At 37.9% G+C, this 23806-nt stretch overlaps 2 protein-coding genes across 2 annotated transcripts in view; one reads left to right on the top strand and one right to left on the bottom strand.

Moving 5' to 3' along the window:
• The window catches only part of KCNMB1 (potassium calcium-activated channel subfamily M regulatory beta subunit 1), an 11828-nt gene extending 3269 nt beyond the window's left edge, over nt 1-8559 (bottom strand). Inside the window, exons 1-3 of the mRNA XM_001380315.4 lie at nt 8365-8559; nt 3444-3609; nt 1426-1597 (exon numbers count right to left, since the gene is read on the bottom strand). Of these exons, the coding sequence (XP_001380352.1) occupies nt 1426-1597; nt 3444-3577 (306 nt within the window). The 5' untranslated portion in view covers nt 3578-3609; nt 8365-8559. The remainder of the gene's footprint in view (nt 1-1425; nt 1598-3443; nt 3610-8364) is intronic.
• Nucleotides 1-23806, top strand: part of KCNIP1 (potassium voltage-gated channel interacting protein 1) — a 598407-nt gene that overhangs the window by 65122 nt on the left and 509479 nt on the right. The window lies entirely within an intron of this gene.

Below are 23806 nucleotides of genomic sequence, written 5' to 3' on the forward strand. Positions count from 1 at the left end.
AGAAAAAAGGTTAAGAGCCCCTGCATACTATATGCCCCTGCCTAAAATTATCCTGATCTCTTTACAAGACATTTGATCCTGTCCTCACAGAACTGGTGGTAAGAATTTTATGCATTATACAGATGCCATATAGCTACCAATCACAGGTGTCCAGGAGTGCCAAGGGAAGTCAAATCATGTACCTGAAGCTCCCCTGGGCTAATCCTTCTAGCATTCAACTTGTTGTAATGAAGTTTCGGCCCAAATTCCAGAGGAGTCAATTGAATCCAGTTGCCAAAATCCCAATAAGAGATGGCATCCTCTTCACTATAGCCCCAACCTCACTTCCAGCATTCATGGAGAGAAGAGCGAGGCTCAGGAATCTCTAGCCCACATGTCCAGGGAGAATGTGAGAAGGACCTGGGCCTGGAAGGTAGAAGTCTATTTCTCCTGTGCCTCTGCACTTTGCACAGAGCCCTCTTGGCAGGCCCCTGAGAACTCTCTCTCCCCTCTGCCTCCCACATTCCACAAATTAGTGAATGCAGAATAAGGAACTGGACCAAATGTGCAGCTGTCAGACAGAGGCAGTGAGGGCTGGCTTTCTCACCCTCTTTGTAACTTCCTATTAAAGGCTATAATTGATAACTACGCATGAAAAGGAGGGAGAGCAATGATCAGCTGGAGGCTATAAACACTTCCCCTTGAGGACTGACCAGAGGTTTGGCTTGACACATTGCTGATAACTTATTAAGGAAAAACCATATAGATCTATGTCTGTGCTCACCTTCATTGTCAGATTGACTCTGGAACAATGCCTGCTTTTCCTTCTCAATTCCTCCCCCAAAGTCAATTGATTAGGGCTATCTAGTACATGAGGTCCAGAAGAAGACTGGTTGTCCTGATGCTTCCAGTATTTCTTCCCAGCACACATGATGAATGACATCAGCCACATCTCCTACTTACCTAGCATTAATGCTTTCATGCCCTTGGCTGGTAGGTTTTGAGGCTATTTTTAAAACCACAGGAAAAAAGAGATACAACTCAGATTCATGGGTTCTCAATTTAGGTCTTTCTATATCGATTTCTTCTATGACTTGAGATATCTTAAATTTCTATCAGTTCATAGATTTAAAATGGGAAAGGGCCTTAGAAGTCATCTCATTCTGCTTTCTCATTTTACAGATAAGGAATTTAGGAGGGTTAAATGATTTACTCAGGGTCTTACAGGGTAGGCATTGGATTCAAGTCCCCTGACATAAGAATTAGCATTCTTTCCACTCTACAGTGATACCTAATAGTTGACTTTCTAGATAGTTCCCTCCAAATCCTTTCTCTCAGTAGCTTCCTGGGCTGCCCTTTGGTTTCTCTGGAAGAAAATGATACATTTATTGTGTTATTGCCCCATATGTATCATAAGTCCTAGACTAACTTCTTTCTTGATTTTACCTGGGAATTTTTTTCTTTTGTCTCCTCTGTGTGGTACAAAATGGTCAGCTTCCCAATGGTAGATACATTGACCAACAGACATGGATACTGTGGGACCTTCTTGCCATCCAGCTTCTCATGGTCCCTAATATCTGCTTCAACTAGGTGACAATCAGATACTTCAGTCCATACACTAGGAGAAACATAGGTACACAAAGACACAGGCAAAGATGAGAGTAGTACCATGTTTTGGTGGCCACTGACATTGTGCCAGTCAGTGCTTGATAGAAATTAAACTGGACTTGCCAAGAATCTCCTGATGGACTTGGCCTGTGAAGGATGTTCATGCTATCTTTTTTTTCCTGTTTGAATATACAAACTTATAAATATAACTATATATATATATATATATATATAAAATAGAGATGAGAGAGAGAGAGAGAGAGAGAGAAAGCAGTTAGATAGGATCCATTGACTGGTGTTTAGCAGAGAGTAGGAATCAAAGAGCAAAAGAATCTTTAAGACTATCTAGTCCAAGTGTCATTTTACAGATGAGAAAACTGAGACCTAGATAGGAGAAATTGGCTATGTCACAATCACAGAGTTAATTAATAGCCGAATCAACTACAACTTTGGGGCATCATTCTGGGAAAGCTCAAAGACTGGATGCCAGCTAAAATTCCCACTTAAATTTGGTGCACAGTAGAGGTCCTAAGGATAAATCTAATTTCATTCAAGATCTTGGGACTCATAACTTAGATGAAACTGTCTTAGCACTAACAATACTAAAGAAAGAAGAGACAGCTTTCTACTTCTAATGTCCTCCAGTGCTATTACTTAGCACTATTGACTCAAAAAGCATCAGACACCCTGATCTTACTTTCCTCAACCTTTGAGTTGAAAAGGGTGCTAGAAGAAGAAGGCAAAGATGAATGCCTTCCAGACAAGGTGACCAGGAAGGAGAATGGATCTAGCCATCATGTAATTTGAGGCACAGTTAAGAGATAATTTGCAGGAGAGAAGACTGAAGTGGGGATACAATCTCTGGTTGGGTCAATGGGTACAAATTAGAGGGAGTCAGATTTCAGCTCAATGTGGTAGACTGCATCACAGCTACAGTTGTCTGAATGGTTCTGTGTGGCACTAGCACTGTTCTCAACATGGGAAGTTTTCATAAACGGAATAAGCATCTTTTAGGGATATTGTAGAGGGGATTTCTGCAGAGTAGAAGATTGTAGAAAATGACCTCTAAGGTTCTTTCCAAATATGAGATGCTATGATCAAGGTCAGTTAACAGCCATCATTATAAACACAATATTCTACCAGAACAGTTGGCTAGAACCAGTCCATTTTAATACTTTCAGAGATAGTTATTTCCCTTTTAAAGCAAAAATTCCCTTTTCTTAAAAAGAGGGAAATATAAAATGAAAAGTAACTGAAAAGAAAATTTAACTAACAATGACCAAAAAAAAAATCCCCCAAACAAACAAAAAGAAGTGCCTAGGATAAATTTAGGACAGGATAGTTAGTATGCTGTAAAAATTTGAATTTGGACTTGAAGCCTAACTTTGCTAGTTACTACCTGAGTGGCCTTCAGCAAGTTATTTAACTACCCTGAGCATCAATTTCCTCATTTTTAAAATGAGAAGGTTGGACTAGATAGTCTCTGAAATCCCTTCCATATCTAATTCTGATCCTAAGAAGCACTGATATGACTCCCATACAGAATATTTCACCCCTTCCATTTTAGTAGAATCAAATTCTACCAAAATACCTATAGAAAGAATGGAAGAAGTAGGGAGCAGCAATGGTCAGAGGTGCTAGAATGCACTTGATTGGTAAAGAGGGGGTGGAAAGGGAATATCCATTATCAGTCCATTTGTTTGATGGCTCCTTTCTTCTAGACAAAGATGATTCCATGTTGTCCCACTTTATAGTATCCCTTTTCCAGTGGCTAAGAAAGTGAATCCAAAGCTTATAAGTCATATAGGTTCTTAGAAAAGGGAAATTATATAATAGGGTAAAGGGTTGTTGGGTACCTCTTGTGGAATAAGGGCAGCATGGTTGTTCCCAGGATGTAGTAGGCGATGGCAGAACACACCACCATGACTGTGCCCAGGCACAGGGCACGAGTCTCTCCTCGTATCTGTGCTGTCACCAGATTTTTCCCCATCTTGACTGAGAAACAGACCTATCTGGCCACTCCTGGGGTTAGAGAGTCAAACAAGGAAAACCAAGATTAGCAACCTCAATAATAGTATAGGACTTTGGGCTTCTTTAACCTTTCTGCTGCTCAGGCCTCTCATTAAAATTGTAAATTATATTAAACTTACAAGCTTCTTGGACATACTTAGAATATCTGTGCCCATGAAATCGCAGCTCCATGATTTAATACTTGGTGGAATAGAGAATTTAGAACTGGAATGGACTTTAGAAACCATGTAGCCCAACCATTTCATGTTCTAGATGAGGTCCACAGGACATCATTTAAATTAGACAACAGATGTGTATATCTAAAACACACTATACCATCTAAATACATATATACATACACATACCTGTGTTCATATACTTATGCACATGAGAATGTGTTTAAAGGTCTATATATGTGTTCATATGTGTATGTGTGTGAAAATGTGTATATTTAATCTATTGAAGATTAAATTTGCTATAAGACCTTTGGGGATAAGTTATCTAGTATTTTCATAAAACCTTAGATTTCACAAAGTGCTTTATAAACACTATTGCATTTTATCCTCAAAACAACCCTGAGAGATAAGTGTTACTATTAGACTCACTTTGCAGTGAGAAGACTAAGGCAGAAAGAGGACTCTTTGCTCTGGGTCATACAATTAAGCAAATATCTGAGACCAAATTTGAAACTGAGTCTTCCTGACTGAGTCCAGAGCTCCATTCATTGTGCCACCCAGGATTTTCTAATTTTTCAACTCCAAATCCAGTATCCTTTCCATTGAGTCATAGAAGAAAGACATTAATTCATTTACTCCTATTCCTACACTGCCATTGGCTAATTTATTTGATTAACTAGTTATTTCCACCCAGAAACCAGAGTTCTAATGGACCCGAGTAAGTTAATTCTGACAGAGGAGAGGTATTTGGAAAAGTCAAGAAGCAAGAACAAGAGGCAGTGGTTGATTATGGGAAGGGCAGCAGAGTTAGAGGGAGAGGTGGATGGTAAGACAGCCAGGGATCAGCATGAGGTCAATAGAGTGAATGTGGAAGGAGCTGAAATGGAAAAGAGAAAGTCTGAAATGGGGAATGGATTTTAATGCAAGATTTTAAAGATATTTAGCATCTTTGAGATTCTCTTCAGATAGAGGAGTTTGTTAAATAATTGAAATTGAGCACTTAAAATAGGAACAGCTTCAAGTATAAGCTCTGCTTCCAAGTTTTACCTTAGGAGTTCTACTGGAAAGGGGTAAAGGGGTCATTTAACCTCCCAGGGTTTTGGATTCCTCATCTGTAAAATGACAGGCTTGGTCTTGATGTCTGGATCCATGATCTTGTTCATGGAATAGATAGGAAACAGTCTAAATTGGAAGGACTCTGTGCAACTGAATACTCAGGTCTTGTTTTAATATCTAAGGAATTCGTCCTCTTTAATGATGTGGGTAGGAAATTTTGACAGAACCATACATGGCTGATCCCAGTAGAATGTAACTTCCTCCAAGGCAGGGATTATCTTTTTCTCAGTAGTAGGTCCATAATATAAATCCATTTCCCCCCATTGAACTGGAATCACTATTTCATTACTTCCTCTGTTTTAAAGATAACATTTAGCCCAAAGGAGAAGGGACAACAACGATAAGGTAGTTTTTTTTTCTACAACTTCTATAGCAACAGATACCACAGAGCTTGGGGAGAGGATAGGTCAGCAAAGAGATGGTCAGCAAAAGGCAAGACCTTTTCAAAAACCCAAAAGAAAGTTGAATTAATTTAAATTGCAGCAAGAAAGATTATGATTAGACATCAAGAAGAACTCTCCTTGAGTACAAATGCAGATTCAGACACTTAATAGCTATAGGATTCTTGACAGGTCATTAACTTCTGTCTACCTTGGATTCTTCATCCCTAAATAGGAAACCCCTACCGGGGTACCGTGAGGATAAAATGAGATATTTGTAAAGTATTTGTAAACTTTAAAGTGTATACATATATGTATATGTATATATACTTTAAATTTGACAAATATATATATAAACATATATATCTATATATACACAGAGAAAGATGTTAGCTATCCTTATTATAATAATTTAGATGGATGGAATTTAAAGTCTCCCTCTTCTATTAATTCATTAGCAACCATTCATTAATATTTCCCAATGAAAAGACTTTAAAGAATTTAAATCAAAGGACTCTAGTTCTGCTACTTCTTACCTCTAAAATTTTGGCAATTTATAAAAGCACCCTAGCTTCTGGAGAAACAAAATGGTAATAACACTTTAATAATAACAATGCTAACACTTTAAGAATTCCTGTTTGAGCTGTATGATTCTGGACAAGTCACTTAACCCCCATTGTCTAGCCCTTATCACTCTTCTGTCTTAAAACCAAAACACAGCATTAATTCTAAGACAGAAGGTAAGGGTTTAAAAATTTAAAGAAGAAAGAATTCTTAAAAAAAAAATACATGATCTTGTTGTGGGGCCTCCCTTTTCCAAAGAAGACAGCAACCCCACTGTAATGAGTTGACGTACGGCCAAAATAAAAATCCCTTTTCCTGGCAGACAACGATATGGTGATGGACCTCTCTACACTGAGCAAGGATGATGTATTGCCAGTCACTGAGCCCCTCCAAGGAGTCTTCTCAGCATGGGACAGAGCTTGTGTTTGATCTGGCATAGCCTGTAAACACTTACTGGCTATGTGACCCTGGACAAGTCACTTAATGTCTTCCTGCCTCAGTTTCCTCATCTATAAAACAGGCATAAAAGTAACACCTACCTACCAAGGCTGTTGTGAAGATACAAGACAGTATTTGTAAATAGAAAAATAAAAATCTCAATAAGATAGCCCAGGGTCACCTCAAGTTTTATGAGGTCTCATGGTAGAGCTGGAAGGAAGGAATCTTAAAGAAATTCACTTCTCTTTATATAGAATTTTACAAAGGGCTTGTTTGCACAACATCATTTCACTGGAGTCAACTTACCTGAAAAGATGTTCACCTCCAGGGAGAGGAGGAATGAGGTAAGCAAGCTGTAGCCTCCTGGGCTAATCAGCTTTCAGCTCTTCACTTCCATGTAAATGGTGCCTACTTAGACCAGGCAGCAGAAGCAACTCTTCTTGCTACTTTTTACACAGGTGATTGATGGGTTTCTAAACACATCAACCACTGTGGTTAACCAAATTGTAGGCTCTTTTCTTTTGCCAGCTGGGGGAGGCAGGTTAAAAAAGGCCAAGACTTCAGGAAAAGAAATACATTTGATTCACAGAGAATATCCTAATCTAAGAGCTGCAGTGATGTGGCATCCTTCCATTGAGTCAGGGGAAATGACAGCTGAGGCCTAGGGTGGAATTCTAAAGGCATTAAGCAGGATCTGTAATTGTCTTTTCATACAGAGGGGTTATTGGAACCGGCTGAGATTGTGCATTAGTAGCAACTGCCTTCAAAAGGGAAGAGGTCTTATACAAGTATGACCACCCTCTTCCTCACTTGAAGTCTTTGCAGGATTGAATTGAAGCAAGAGACAATGTGGTTAAATAAGGAGAAAATTTTCCCAGCTGGGGGAATTAGTTTCACTCTGGGAAAATTAGTGTCTGGTGATATGTCTAAAGTCTCCCTCTGTCATTCATTTAACAGCAACCATTCATTCAAAGGATATAGTAGAGAGATCCCTGGAAGTTGGAGGACCTTGGTCCAGACCTGGTTCTCTTTACTACCTGTATGATGTTGGGCAGTCAGTCACTTAACCTCCCTGGGCCTCAGTTTCTTCATCTGTAGTTAGACTAGATTATCTCATTTCTAAATCTAAAGCTGTGATTCTACTATTTATGAAGCATTATGGCAGGTAAAGGAAGAGATACAATGAAAGTTAAGGCATAGTTTTTCCCTTCATAGAATTTATAAGCTGAGGGAGATTATATATATATATATATATATACAATAACAAATATTCAGTGCAATATAAAAGTGTACAAGAACTGTCACACAGAATTCAGTAATAATATCATGAGTACAAGATGCATTGAGGTTCAAGAGAGAAGGGGCATTTCTGAGTGGGGAGGCCGGCATCAAAAAAACCCTTCCAGAAGGAAGTGGCATTTGAAAGACAAATAGGTTCTTTTCTTGCATTCCTTCACTGTTTGGGGTAGGGCTGGTACAAATTTGTTAGTAGCCAGAGACAAGAGTAGCAAGATTTCCCTGGGACCCCGGCAGCTCGAGGATGGGTGCCCACCTCCGTGATCTTATATTCGGATTGGTCAGACTCCCTTGGACTAATAACCCAGGGTGAGAACAGGGGCCAGGGTAAACAAAAAGGCAGGAAGGAGGAAACCTCTGACTTCCCATAACAATATCTTCCCGATAAGCATTATTAATTCCCCTTCTGAAGGGTCTATCTTTTCTCCCAGGGATGCTGGCCATTCTGAGCTCTGGGAGAGCCTGGACCCCTGCCCAACCACCCAAGGGGCAGGGGAGTGAGCGATCCGAGGGAGACATCCTCCCCCTAAGCCCCACATCACCCCCTATCCCCAGACGGCAAATATGGTTGTAACTACTCTTAAATCACTCAGCCATCACAGCCTCGGGATACGTGGTTCAGATAGGAAATCTCTTTGTTTTAACACTGTCCTCCCCACCCATCCACATCTGATGCCTTCTACCCAGTCTACCCATTTCCACAGATTCTGCCTCCTACCTCCACAAAGTCCCGCAAATAGCCCAGCAGAAACAATTTTGTGAGACGGGCTCTAGAAAGTGCTCTGAGAGGTACTCACCGTCTCCGCTGGCTCCTGAATTTAAGTCCTCACCTTCAAGAAAAACTTCTTTTTCGGAAGGCCGGTGGAGCCAGGAAGTTATCCATTCCCCCACCCCCACGTCTGCCCCAAGGAAGCAGCCTGAGTTACAGCAGGAAGCTTTGTTTTACAGGGCTCCTCCAGCGGTGGCTGGCCCTGTGCTCCCCATCCCTGGAGCAGTCTCTGTGCCCAAACATGGTAAGGTATGAGACCCAGCATCCTCCTGGGACATAGACTTCAGGAGAGCAGGTACCCACAGAGGGGAGACCAAATAATGCCTCTGAGTATGTTTTTTTTTAATTTTCTAAAATCTAGGGAGGGAATCCAAACTGATTTTTTTCTTTTAAGTTGATGGGGAGAGAGAAGAAATGAAGCTATGCTGTTCTATTCCTCTGGAGGGAAGAGGGAATATGGGTGCTCAGTTTACTTTGAAATACATGCTCTTATTCATTTATCTTTGGGACAAAATGGGCAGGAATCCAGAGGGAAGAAATTACAGGAACAGAATCTAATATTTGGGGGCTGCTTGGAGGCACTATCCTAGCAATCTGGAGTTAGGAATGGATAGTTTCTGCCTGTGGGGATGCTCCCTGCCCTTTGGAATACCAGTGAAGTGACAAAAGTCACTGGAAGCAGATATAGCCTCTAACCCTCTCAGAGGATCATGGACAGCTACAAATAGCCATAATCAATCAATATTTATTAAGTACCTACTATGTGCCAGGCACTATACAATAGGTATAGGAGATATAAGTACAAAGAATGAAACAATTCCTATGTAGGTGTATCTCAGATGCTATAAAAGTAAGTTGGAGTTGGAGTAGGGCATGAGTGTGAAGACTGATCAGTAAGAGTTGTTGTATAAGGGTAGTAATGTGGCTCAGTGGATTGAGAGTCAGGTCTAGAGATGGAAAGTCCTGGGTTCAAATCTAGCCTCAGACACTTTCTAGCTGTGTCTGGGCAAGTCACTTAACCATATTTCCTGGCCTTTACTATTGATTCAAAGATAGAAAGTCAGGATTTTTAAAAAAATATTTTAAATAAATAAACAACAGTGTAGTATAGCAGGAAAAGTGTTTTAATTAGAGTCAGAAAACTTGATTTCATACCTGTCTGCTCCTTTCTGAGTATTGATTTCCTTTAAAATCTTTATGTAGAGAGGAGTTTGGGATTAATAATATTCGCATTATCATCCTCCTGAGGAATGTGTAAACTTTAAAGCACTATAACTGGAGGAGTTAGCAAACATGATGGATGACAGATAAAGGACCAAAAGGCATCTCAAACTAGAAAGAATATAGTGAAATGCAACATAAAAGGGATGAATGTAAAGTCTTACATTTGGTTTCTAAAGGTCAGTTTCACAAGTACAAAGTAGGAGGGGAGAAGCTAGCCAACATGGCATTAGAAAAAAAATTGGTAGAGAAGACAGGATTGTTGAATTATAAACTCAGTGAGATAATTGTGTCCATAATGCTATACAGTTAGTTAGACAATTTATAAAGCTTGACCATTAGTACATATATCTTGGACACAATGAAGGAATTTAAAAGGATTTATTTAGCACTTACTACATGCCAGGCATTGTAAACTGGAAAAACAAATAGAAATGACAGGTATAGTGAGTGAGGCCTTCTTAAAACAAAAAACAGTCATTTAAGTAAGTATATCCTGGGGAATAGCTAAACAAATTGTGGTACATGAATGTAATGGAATCTTACTGTGCTATAAGAAATTATGTGTGTGATGAAAACAAAGATGCATGGAAAGTTCTTTACAAATCAATGCAGAGGGAAGTAAGCAGAACTTAGAAAACAGAATATCTAGTAACTCTAATGATGTAAATGGAAAGAGTGGTTACACATCAAAACTGAAATTAAATCTAACTAAATTATAAAGATCAAGCAAGACCCAAATGAAGAGATATGAGAAGACAGACCCAACCTAGCCTTTCATGGAGATAGGAAGTACACAGGTGTGATACATTTTCTAACTTGTTCAATATATTTATCAGTTGTACTGATTCCTTTTCCTCTTTAAAAAAATCCCATTTATTCTATGGGATAGCTCCTTGAGAGGAGGGAGAGGAAGTTATAACTGGAATAACTATGATGATGTGAGAAACAGAAGTTGTCCATAAAAGCTCTTTTAAAAATAAACAAACAAAAAAATAAACAAACAAGCAAATAAATAAATGAATGAATGAATAAATAAATGCCAATATTCTTCTGGCACTCCTGTAGAGTTAGGGGTTGGTGTCATGGAGCACACAGTCTCTGTAGTCTTTCTCTCTCTTTGAATCCTTCCAAAAATCAACAGACATGTGATGGGCCTGAGGAGGTTGCAGCACAGTATTTGTAGGGCAAAGAAAAAAGAAAAAGATGGGCCTTTTATGTAATGACAGAAAATAACACATAGATGGGTTGTGTACTCTATTGGTATCCACGCCATAACAAAAAATCAAGAGGAAAGTTGCCCAGGAGATTGGGTAGATTACCAATGGAGGATTTTCAGAATAACCAAGACAAAAGTTGTACAGGATGGTTAGGCATGGATGGACTGCAACCGACATTATAAGAGGGAAGCTCTACACTATTGAGTTGAACCATTGCAATCTAGAAGTAACAGGAGATAGGTCATAGACTAGGGAGGAAGGTGAGGGCCCACTGCCATAGACATTAGTTAGACTATATTTGGAGTATTGAATTAATTTCAGTAATAGAATTATTATTAATAATAATAATAATAGTATTTTACTTTTAAACCCTTAACTTCCATCTTGGAATCAATACTGTGTGTTGATTCCAAGGCAGAAGAGCAGTAAGGGCTAGGCAATGGGGGTCAAGTGACTTGTCCAGGGTCATAGAGCTAGGAAGGACATTCTGTCTCTAGGCCTGGCTTTTTAAGCACCTAGCTGTCCCAAGTAATAGTTTTAAAATAGTATTTCACTTCAAGTGACCACATTATAGAAAAGGTGTTGTAAGACATTCAGAGGAGGTCAGTCAACATGACAGAGTTCTTTAAGATGGGGCACATTAGTAACTAAAGGAACTGGAAGAGTTTAATCTGGACAGGAGAAAATTTAGCTTTTAAAGGGGCATGACAATAATCCTTGAATATTTGAAGTTTTATCAGGAAAATGACAGCTTGTGATTCTGTGATTCTAATTTCATGACAAGACAGTTTTAGAGTTCACTCTCTGGATTCTGCCACCAGTATTGGTTTGCTTTTTTCCTCTACCCCTGAGACCTCCTTCTCTCATTGATGAATTTCTTTCAGAAATTTTGTTTTGATGAAGAGTCCAAACTATACTTCATTCTCTGGACTTCACCACCATACTGGGCCTGGTACCTTCCCCACTCACCCCCAACCTTCACCTCCCTTTTGTATATTGTCTTCCCTTTCTAGAATGTAAGCTCCCTGAGGGCAGGGAATGTCTTTAGTTTTGCTTGCACTTGTATCCCATGCTTAGCACATAGTAATCACTTAATAAGTACTTGTTGACTTTTTAAAAATTAACTTTTCCCCAGATTATGTAGATATTGTTTTTAATAATATTTTATGACATTTTGTAATCCATATTTTCTCTTTTCCTCTCAGTCCTCACCAAGATCACAGATAATATCATATAAGTTGTACAAATGTCATCATACAATATATACTCACATGTTCATAATGTTGTAAAAGAAGACACATACCACATTAGAGAAAAATTCATGGAAGAAATAGAGAGAAGAATGGTATGCATCAATCTGAATTTAGATTGTCAGTTTCTTCTATGTTAGCCTTTTTTATCATGAATTCCCTGGAGTAGTCCTGAACTTGACTTCCTTGGAAGGTTGGATCCTTCCCATTAGTCTCCTTTCCTAACCACTCTTAACAGAAATCCTGGTGCTTTTGCTACAGGCCACCTGAAATGGTCCAGTAGGGAATCAGAGACCAAGTATCTTGGCTTAATGAGCAAGTTCCTTTCATTCCTCCAACATCTTCAGAGTCAGTGAGCTGTGAAATGAGAATGGTTGTTAATTCTCCCTGACACTCTCTACAGTGATTTGTTCTTGCTCCCATCCTTTTTTAATTGAAACATATTAACAGGAGACTAAACTGCCTGTTTATTGGACATCACAGTAAAATGGTGAAGCTGTTTTCAATCTGTTCTTGGCTGCTGCAATTACTTTGTCAAGCTTACCTCCAATGGAAGATCAGGCTAGGTATGTACACTGGGATTGCTTCTTGCTGATTTGTTTACTGAAATGGAATAAAAAATGTCACAGACCTAGAAAAGATTCTGAGAAGGACTGCTATATGAGGACCCACTGAAATAGTACAAGGGATGGCAGAGATACCAATGTTAACTGGCCAACTGTTTGGGAATGAGATATATGTGTGTGTGGCTGGATAAAGGGAGTAAAAGGAGGGAAACATGGCTAATGAGCTATCTAGAATATAGTAATCCTGCTTTGTCCGGAGTCTAGCTTTTACCTAGGACTTTTTTTGGGAAATTGAAATCAGTGGTAAGTGACCTACAGTACATCTGGGACTGACCCTTCTTAACAAAGATGATGCAAACTCTATTTTGTGATATTCTTTTTATATCACTTTATATGTTTATTTCTCAGATTCAGGCATAGTCATAGTCATCTAGTAATAGCCATCTTCCATATCTGCCTTAACAGTCAGGGCTGCTGCTGCAGCAGCAAAATCAAAATAAATTGTAATCAAAACCCAAAGGATGATCTTCTTTTAAAAAGGAAGAAATGCCAGAGACTTAATCAGTCAATTGTCAAACACTGGGTAGGCATTTTCTATCTACCAGACACTGTGCTGTGTATTAGAGATTCAGGATATCTTGTCTCCCCCTCAGAATAACAGTAAAAGCACCATAGAATTTCCCAAAGTAAACTCATCCTTATTTCCTCCTCTTCAGTTCTGCCCCAACTTATCATCCATTTGCATTGTCCATCCAAGATATTTTTGTTGATGGACCAATTCTATGGATTGTCTATTGCATTATTGTAATATATAACATGGCATGCTATTGCAAAAAAGTCACCTCAGGTGATCTAGGATCACCTAGAACAGAGAAGGGCAACCTTTTGGAGATGGAGTGCCAGGCCCCCCTCCACCCCAGCATAAGTGCCATGCCCATGCCCCCCATTCTGTGCCCCTCTTCCCACTGAGGCACTGAGGGCCAGGCTAACACTGCTTCCCCCCTTACTCCACCCAGAGGAAGGAGGAAGCACTCCCATCAGACTGCTGGACAGGGGGGCAGGTGATGTAGTCAGGCTTGGGGAGAGGGATAGGTGAGGGGTGCAAGCACTCTGCTTCCTTCTTGTTATGTGAGCTATGATCCCCTCAAACCTAGCTCCTCTCCAAAGTGGAAATTGAGGGGACCTTGAAAATTTCAAAGTACACCCCCTTTAGCCAGTATTCAAGGAACCAGAAGCAATTTCAAATGCTTTATTGAGAGAGAGAAAAAGGTGGCCAGAAAAAAAGTCCCAGTTTACAGGAAAACCCCTTATTATAGGAAAATATAACCCTCAGGTTAAATGATATCATCCTGACACATTCACCCCTTCACTTCCAGCCTTCCTGAAGTGGGTATCCTCCAAATGAACCTTTTTAGCAAATGGTCAAGGGTTGAAGTCAGGTTTTAATCTAGATGGAGGGCTGACTGGGCGATAATAGTGACTTGACCTCTGACAAGTCACTATTTTTTCCCTCAGGCAAGGGACTCCTTTAAATGCAAATTGAACAGACTAAAGCAGCCAGGGGTTGCCAATGAAAGAAACTAGGGAAGGGGGTTATAGAAGAGAAAAGAGGCTATTAGCCTAGACTCAGGTTCATAAAACTTAGTCCTAAATCACAGGACTTCAGTTTTGAGTATTTTTAAAGTATAAACTCAAAAGATATCCTCAAATCCCCATAATACTTTTTGTAAAGACATTGGTTGCTTCTGATAGTAAAGACATTAATAGTTTCTCTCTCACTCAGGCCAAAGGTAATTAAGAGGCCATTGTGTTCTGAAGGAGGTGGGGGCAATCTTGTCCAGCAAGGGATGCTTTCTTAAAGAGACCTGCTTACTAACTCCTACTGGGGAGAGGGGGAGGGGAGCAGCCCAGCCACTCCCTCTGGCTTTCTAGTTAGGAACTCTGGCTGTGCTGCAAGGACCAGTGAGCTGGAGCCTTGGGGCACTGGGTCCTTGGCATGCATACCCACAGAGAGATCTCTGTGTGCCATCTCTGGCTCACATGCCATAGGTTTGCCATCACAGACCTAGGATAATTAGTGGAATGGGTACTAGATTTGTGATTTATAGTTAAAAGGAAATCTATGGTGAGGGATCCCTTTACCAGTATGGGTCTCTACTTTCTCTACAACTGGAAATCTTAAGAGTTGCTTAGAGCACTAAGAGGTTTTGTCACTCACCTAGTGTCACACTGCCAAGTTATATCGGAAGTGGAACTTGAAGCCAGTTCTCTGTCCATATATGTATGTATATATTTATATACATATTTATGTGTTTATATGTATGCATTTATATACATATATATGCATTTAGAGAGTTAATTATGTAGAGTTAGAAGAGAACCTTATGCTTCTACTAATCTCAACTCATTCATTTATTTGTAATTTTTCAATGTATTCATTTATTTGCCTGCCTTCCACATGAAAACTCCCAGGTAACTCTCCCTCCTTTCCTTCCACACTCTAGAGAAGGCACTACTTGGCAAAAAGCCATATGTGTACATAAAACCATGTCCTGCTCACCTCCATCCACCAGTTCCCTCTCTGGAGGTGGGCACACATACAAGTCACCCCCCACCCCCAGACAATACCTCTGCTATTCTGGCTCTACCCATTACACCTCTCACAACCTCATATATGTCCTGCATTCCCTCAAAATCTACCTACTTGTTACTTCAACTGTAAGTCACAACCCACTCAGCCACTCCCCAACTGATGGTCGTCCCCACCACTTCCGGGCCCCATTTTATTCATTTTGCAACTTTGAACTATGGTCAGGACCAACACTGGAATCCAGAGCCTCAGAGCAATGTTCTTTCCAATTCATCATACCTCTCATTTGGATTGTTCTTTTCCCTAAGCAGATTCACTTGTACTTGATACATTTAAATTTACAAGACAACTTATCTCTGATGCCAAGACTTTGGAAGGATCCCAAAGGGAGATATTCATTGTTTCACCCAGCTGCTTTCTCTACTTCCCTTCAGGTGTCCCCAAAAGTTACATTCTGCAAGGAATTTAAAAAGATAAACAATGACAGAGAGAAGCTTTTTAATTCCTTCTGTTACACATTAATGAAAATGTATGTTTGTCATCCATAAATAATAAGATTGATTTTACATTGCTGGGAGGTCTAAATTGGCTTTCAGGATAAAACTCCATTATTTGCTTCACTAGCTACTTCTTTGGAGTTAACAAGATTGCTTTGAACTCTGCCTTCACCATGAGGAGGATTAATCACCCACAGTGAGGCATTCTTCAAGTAGAGAGGTGTAGAGACCTTCCCTGGAAAGGTACAGGGATAGAGGATGTTGGCACAAATGGGAGAGAGGGGAAGAGTTTCCTGTTCAGAGCTATAGCTATAGATTGTTGCACCAGGAGCATGTATTAAAAGGCACTCCTAAGGCTATTATTTAAACTTTGAAAACATGTACATATGGACCTTTTTGCTCTTTCTTTAACCTCCTTGAGGTCTCTACCTAGTTGTGATATTGGTGGGTCAGAGGGTATATACAGTTTGATGACTTCTTAAATATTAAACTAAATTGTCTTCCAGAATGGTTCAATCAAACCACAGTTCTACTAACTATGTTTTATTGGAGGCAGTCTTCTCACAGTTTCTCTTATATGTGCCATTCCTTTTTTTTCTTTTTTATCTTCTTTGCCAATTATTACAATGGGTTTAAGTAAAAACTCAAGAGTTGTTTTAATTTCTGTTCTCTTATCAACATGGAATCTAGAAACCCCAAACTTTTGGTCTTGTAATATCTGATGAACCCCAAATTTTAGGACTCTTATAAGTTGGAGACCCCAAAGCTTGTCCTTGTTCCCTGTTCCTGTGAGAATCCACCCTGAAGGGAATCTCAGTCTAGCAGTTTTAGACTGAATAAAGGACCCGAAGGTAAAGACAATCCTTATCAGTTGGGGCCAAACCCAAGCTAAGTGACTCTTTAGCACAGTAGGCAGTGCTTCCCTCTCATAAGCTGAAGGTCCCGAGTTTGATCATCGAAAGGAGGGTGTAATGCAGTGGGAGAGGCTTCTGGAGACAAGAAAAGTCACTTGGTTTGGGCTTAGCCTCCACCTCAAGTGGATTGTCTTTACCTCAGGGTCCATTATTCAATCTGAAACTTTTAGCCTGAGATTCCCTACAGGGTGGATTCTCATGGTAACAGGGAATAAGTACAAACTTTGGGGTCTCCAACTTAACAAGCTAGTCCTAAAACTTGGGGTTCATCAGGTCTTATTAGGCTACAAATTTGGGGTTTCTAGATTCCAGGTTGACATTCTTATTATTAGTAATTTTGAATATTCTCTTAATACAATTGTTGGTAGTTTATGTCTCTTCTTTTAAAAGTTGCCCATTTGTATTAGTTGTTGTTTAGTCATTTTAGTTGTAACAAACGCCATTTGGGGTTTTCTCTGCAGAGGTGCTATAATTGTTTGCCATTTCTTCTCTAACTAATTTTGTAAATGAGGAAGCAAAGCTAAATGACTTGCCAAGGGTCACACAGTTAGTAACAGGCCAGAGTTGAACTGGGGTCATTCTGAAACTGATCCCAGCACTCTATTTACTGCAGGATCTACCTGCCAAAATTCATATTCAACTACATAGCAAATGTGTGATGGTTCTTGTTCTTATATGTTCGTATGAAATTTTTATGTAGCTTTAGTATGAATTCTTTATCAGATATATTTTCTATATTTATTTTCCATCTTATTTTCATGTGACTAGCTGCATTAAAAAAGTTCCATTGTATGCAATAAAAATTGTTCATTTATCTTCTATGATTGTCTCTAGTCTTTATTTTGTTAAGAATATCTCCCTCTCTCACCAACCATAACTGTGTGTGATATCTACTTCTATTTACTTCTTAAAAAAAACAAAACTCTTACCTTGTGTCTTAGAATCAATACTATGTATTGCTTCCAAGACATGAGTGGTAAGACATGGCAATGGGGGTTAAGTGACTTGCCCAGGGTCACACAGCTAGGAAGTGTGTGAGGCTAGATTTGAATATAGAAACTCCTGTCTCTAGGCCTGGCACTCTATCCACTTAGCAGCCCAAGCTGACCCTATTTACTTCTAGTTTATGAACTAATCTTTTTGTTTTTAACACCCTGTAATGGTAAACACTTAGTCAACAATAATCATTTTTTAAGTTCCTTCTCTACAACAACACTGGGAATTCAAAGACATATTCAAACAAATGTTGGTCTAAAGTTACTATTTTTTTTTCCAAATTGCTTTCTTTGAATCTAGTTAGGTTTTTGTTAATGTTGTTTTGTTTTTCTGAGAGATTAATTAGCCAATCATACAATTTTTGGGAATATTAAGTACTAGGTTACTATTGTCTAGGTTTTGTTTATCTAATTTGTTCTACTGATCAACTTTTCCATTCATTTTACCACTACCAAATAATTTTTGATGATTACTTCTTTCATTTTATAATATTAGGCCCCCTTCATTCTTACTTTTTTCATTATTTTCCTCAAAATTATTATCCTTTTGTTCCTTAAGATGAATTTTAATATTTTATTTAGTTCTATATAGTAATCCCTTAGTATATAGATTGGTATGGCCCTAAAGCTAAAGATCAGTGTCAGAGCATTGTTATTTTTTATTATATTGGCATAGTCCAGGGGCAGCTAGGTGGTTCTATGGATAGAGAGCTAGACCTGCAGACAGGAGGTCTTAGGTTTAACTCTGGCCTCAGACTTCCTAGTTGTGTGACCTTGCACTGTCACTGAACCCCGAATGCCTAGCCCTTATTGTTCTTCTGACTTGGAACCAATATTTAGTGTCACTTTTAAGACAGAAAGTCAGGTTTTGCTTTTTAAAATTAACTTGCCCAAGGTCATAATCCATACATGAACAATAGATTTCTTTCCAATTAATTAATTCTTCTTTTATTTTTTTGACAGTTTTTATTTTTATAGAACATTCATTTTTAAAGTAGCTCTTTCCTCTTCCCTACTCGGAAAGTTATGGATGGAATAAAGATTTTTTAAATCTTTTTTTAAAAACACAATTCAGCAAAACTAGCAAATATTCTACTCTCTTAATATATATATAGTATTCCCTATACATTGCCCCTTTACCTCTGCAGTGGAGGAAAGTTGATGCATTTTTACAATCCTTTTCCAAAACCATGCTTGGTTATTCTAATTACATGGACTTTATACTTGTTTTATTATTCTTTCCATTTCCATTGTCCTCATTACTGCACATATTGAATTTCTGGTTCCACTTACTTTACTCTCCATCAGTTCTTTCCATGCTAATCTGAATTTTTCATATTCATTGTTTCTTATAGTACAATATTACTTTATTTCATTCATGTGCCACGATTTGTTTAACCATTCTCCAGCTGATGCTTATTTACTTTATTTCTAGTTCTTTACCAGCATAAAATGTACTTCTTTGAATATTCTGGTCGGTGTGGAACATTATTTCTCTCTTTAACCACCATGGTTTGTTTAGCATATGCCTAGCCCAGTGAAACTCCAGGTCAAAAGAGATTGAGGTTCTTGTCACTTTTCTCCCACATAATTTCAAAATATTATTCCAGAAAGACTGGAATTTTCAGCCTGACAAATAGTGTACTACCACACCATCTTCTCTTATTTGAGTTTTGAGATTGTATTCATACTATCTAGGTGGATAGGAAGCTAGGTGGAGAGTGCTAGACTTGAAATCAGGAAGATATGACTTTGAATCCAGGTTCAGACCCTTTTAAGCTGTATGACTTTGGAGGAATCATTAATCTTTTACCATAGTTTCTTTATCTGTAAAAAGGGGGGGGTGATAATAGCATTTTTCCTCCAGAGTTGTGAGAATAAAATGGATAACATTTATAAAAATTTTGTTAATATTTTATAAACTTAAAGCACAATATAAATGCTATTATGATGGTGGAGGTAGTGAAAATGGTATGATGATGTCCTCAGTGCATCTTGGTAGGTTGACTCCTGGATATTTTATACTTTCTGTAGTTATTTTGAATGTATTTTTGTTTTCTATCTCCTCCCAAGTTTGAGAGTAATATGCCAAAAGGATTATGTGTTTTGGTTTTATATACAATCGATACTTTTGCTTTACCCTGATCTTATTGGAAAAGATTCTAACATTTATCCATTACAAATAAGTGCTACTTCTTGGTTTAGATAGATATTATTTATCATATTAAGAAAATGTTCATTGATTCCTATTCTTTTAATGTTTGCAACATAAATTAGTGTTGTATCTTGTCAAAGACATTTTCTATATCTATTCATATAGCTAAATGTGTTTCTATTGTTTTGTTGTTGTTAACTTGGTTTATTATCCATATAGCTTTCTTAATATTAGCCATCCCTAAAATCTAGGTATAAGTCCAACCTAATGATAATAATCTTGGCTAATATTTCATTCAATATTTTCACATCAATATTCATCAATGATATCAGTCTTGGTATATATACATCAGGTAAATTCAGGTAGAAAAAGAAGATGTACTGTTCATAAGAAGTGGCAGAAAATATATAATGTTGAATGAACAATCACAAAGTATTAGAAGAATTGGAGCAATTATAGTTTAAAAAAATGAACATGAAGCAAACAGGTCTTAAATGAAGAGATGGACTGAGTTCTTTATCAGACCCAAATTGATGAGATTAAAGATCTATCAAAACTGTGAGTTAAACATTAAACCAGTCATTATAGGTCATAAAATAAATTAGTTTGTTTCTGTTGTGCTATTTGCAGAGGATAAATGATATGTCACCATTAAAGATTAAGGAGTCAATTTCCTGATGGGTGTTTTCAAATAAAAGCATGAATTACTTCCTTTGTACATCAAATACCTCAGGAGCATGAATAGAAATTTAGCTTACTTACATAATTATTGCATGCCTCAATCTCCCTGCTCCTTTTGACCAAAATGAAAGTCATATTTCCAATGTCAGTCTTCTAGGATTTTTTTAAATAAACTATATTACCAGAATCTAGCTAGTGTTTTCATCATCTCCTTCAAAACTATAGAGAATTGTACATCTTTTCTAATCTGCAATACTGCAATTTTATAATCTTCTATCCATTGTCAAAGAATTAACAAATGGTGACTAGTTATTAGATGGGCCATTTGGTAAGGAAAACTATTATATTGTTGAAGTTACTAGAAAGAAGTATATTATTTGAGGATGAAAGATTATATTTGTGAGATGTTGAAATTATTGTTTGTGGGAGTAATTTATTAGAGTGGAAAAATTTAAATAGCCATCCCTTGCAATATTTCATTTGTGTATAGTCTCTGGGACTTTCAAGGATATGAGCTGAATATGACACTTTTCAATTATTAGAAAATTGTCACTAGGTATTAAAGATGTCTTTTTCATCACATTGCCCTGTGAATGTGTTAATTCTATGCTATTATGTGAATACCTTTTCTGTGTTTTAATTCCTTCTGCTTTCCATATTTGGCTCTGGGAACAATAATTAAACCAATACTACTACCATTCCTCTGATAAGGATGAGTCAGTCAATTAATGATGGTTCCACTCACTATTCCTGTCATTGCCCATGCCAAGACACCTCTCCTTGATCAACATTTTCCTAATATATATGGCTTTTCCCATTAGTATATAGTCTCCTAGAGGATATAAACTGTTTTTCTTGCTGTATTCATAGCCCTAGATCTTAGCACAGTATCTGACATCTAATTAATGCTTAGTAACTCCTCTTCCTTCCTTCCTTTGTTCCATTGTTCCTTGTTCCTTCCTTCTTTTTCCTTCCTTCCTTTCCTCCATTCCTCCATTCCTCCTTCCTTCCTTCCTTCCTTCCTTCCTTCCTTCCTTCCTTCCTTCCTTCCTTCCTTCCTTCCTTCCTTCCTTCCTTTCTTCTTCCTTTCTTTCTTTCTTTCTTTCTTTCTTTCTTTCTTTCTTTCTTTCTTTCTTTCTTTCTTTCTTTCTTTCTTTCTTTCTTTCTTTCTTTCTTTCTTTCTTTCTTTCTTTCTTTCTTTCTTTCTTTCTTTCTTTCTTTCTTTCTTTCTTTCTTTCTTTCTTTCTCTCTCTTTCTTTCTTTCTTTCTTTCTTTCTTTCTTTCTTTCTTTCTTTCTTTCTTTCTTTCTTTCTTTCTTTCTTTCTTTCTTTCTTTCTTTCCTTCTTTCCTTCTTTCCTTCTTTCCTTTCTTTCTTTCTTTCTTTCTTTCTTTCTTTCTTTCTTTCTTTCTTTCTTTCTTTCTTTCTTTCTTTCTTTCTTTCTTTCTTTCTTTCTTTCTTTCTTTCTTTCTTTCTTTCTTCCTTCCTTTCTTTCTTTCTTTCCTTCTCTCTTTCTCTCTTTCTCTCTTTCTCTCTTTCTTTCTCTCTTTCTCTTTCCTTTCTCATAGCATCTATGAAGCAAAGGAGATCTCTGGTAATGAGTTAGAGAGAAGTGTGAAGCTGAAAGCAGGGTCCCCCAAAACAGGAAAAATTTCCAGATGGGATCAAATTCTGTTGGGATAACCTAGGGAAATTTGATTTCTTTGGAGAAGGTAGAGTATGGGAGTAGTCTGAGGGGAAAAGAGGTTAATTTCCTTTTAAAATCCTCTTCCCTCTTCAGTCTACAAACGAGTCACAAAGTCCCTCAGTATGAAATTCTCCATTGATAAACAAAAAAAGAATATGAGTGACCTAGTATATGTTTATTTCTAGAGGAGTGCATTTTTACTTAAGAGGGAAGGGGTGGAAGAAAAGTATCTTTTTCTATAAACATTGTTTCTCCCAGGAGATACCAAGTTCTGAAGCCAAGGATGCCAGAACAAATCCCTGAGTTCTCATGAACATTTGGTTAAATTTTATCAGAGTAAGTCCTTTTCCTTATCCAAATTATTGACTGCAGTGAGATGGTATATTGATGAGGGAGTAGCAGGTTTCTGTAGTTAAAGTCTTGCAGAACCTAAAATTATAGTCTAAAATATAACCATTTTAAATAATTCCTTCTTAAGCTTACTGTGGGCACTTGGTCTTCACTGACTGCAATAAGAAGTGAAAGAAGAGTCTTATCCTTTACTACTTTTAATCCTGAATACCAATATCTTCCTAACAGGAATCATTCTCTTGATACTCATCTGCTTTTTCCGCAGTTCCAATCACTGACCCTTCTTCCGGCAATACTCTGTTCATCAGTTGGTTGGTTGGCCTTCCTGCTTGAAGAGGACCAAAATGACATAATTATGTCAAGATCAATGTACAGTGTGTCCAACTGTGGCTGATCAGACCAATATGAACTCAGAAGGCTCTACCACAATTCAGACACAAATAGCCTATGTGAGCATTTGGGTTGGAGCATTACTAATCAGTGAAGTATTATAGAGCCTCACACTCCCCTCATTCCCCCACTTACTTGCTGGCTTTATTAATGACTGGCTGCATGTGAACCAAATGATCTCTAAGTTTCCTTGTCATTCCAAAAGCCTATGATACTATCACCATAATAGCCCACTCTTATAAACTACTTTAGGTACATCATGTTCTTCTTTGATCCTTCCTTATAAAAACCCTGGAACATAGATGTTAATATAATATCTATTTTTATTGATGAGGAAATTGAGGGGTAGCACAGACAAGTGACTTGCTCAGATTCTCATAGCCATTAAGTGTTAGAAGTAGGAATTGAATCCAGATCCTTGAGCAGCACACCTCTAAGCTGCTGATTTATTCATGAAGGAACTTGAAGGTGAATAGCCCTTGGGAGGAAAATACAAGTTCAGTCATTGCATGTGGTAACCTTGGATTCACTACCTTTTGAGCTATTCCTGATTTGGGATAAGGTTGCACAAGATAGACGTGTGTTCTTTTATTACAACCTTAAATGGGATTTGAAGGGCAATATTTTTTTTAGCTCTTCTCCTGTTTGGGACCAATTAAAATAAGGGCATTTTAATAGGTCCTGTGAAAAGGAAACAAGAGTAGCTTCAGCACACAGAGTATTGAGCACAGAGGTCAGGTCAAGATTAATAAGAAATCTCCAAGTACAAATAATGACCCAAATTTCTGGGGATGAAACACTTCTGTTTGGAAGGTAGGAAGTTAAGTTATAATGTGAAAATATACATTCTACCAATCAAGTAAATACTGAAGTACTTAACACATTTGAATTGAATTTTTCACATGAATATGAAAATTTCTTTACATGCCCAATAAATGGAATTACAGAGCAAAAA

This window comes from Monodelphis domestica, chromosome 1 (genome assembly GCF_027887165.1).
Source record: "Monodelphis domestica isolate mMonDom1 chromosome 1, mMonDom1.pri, whole genome shotgun sequence".
NCBI lineage: Eukaryota > Metazoa > Chordata > Mammalia > Didelphimorphia > Didelphidae > Monodelphis > Monodelphis domestica.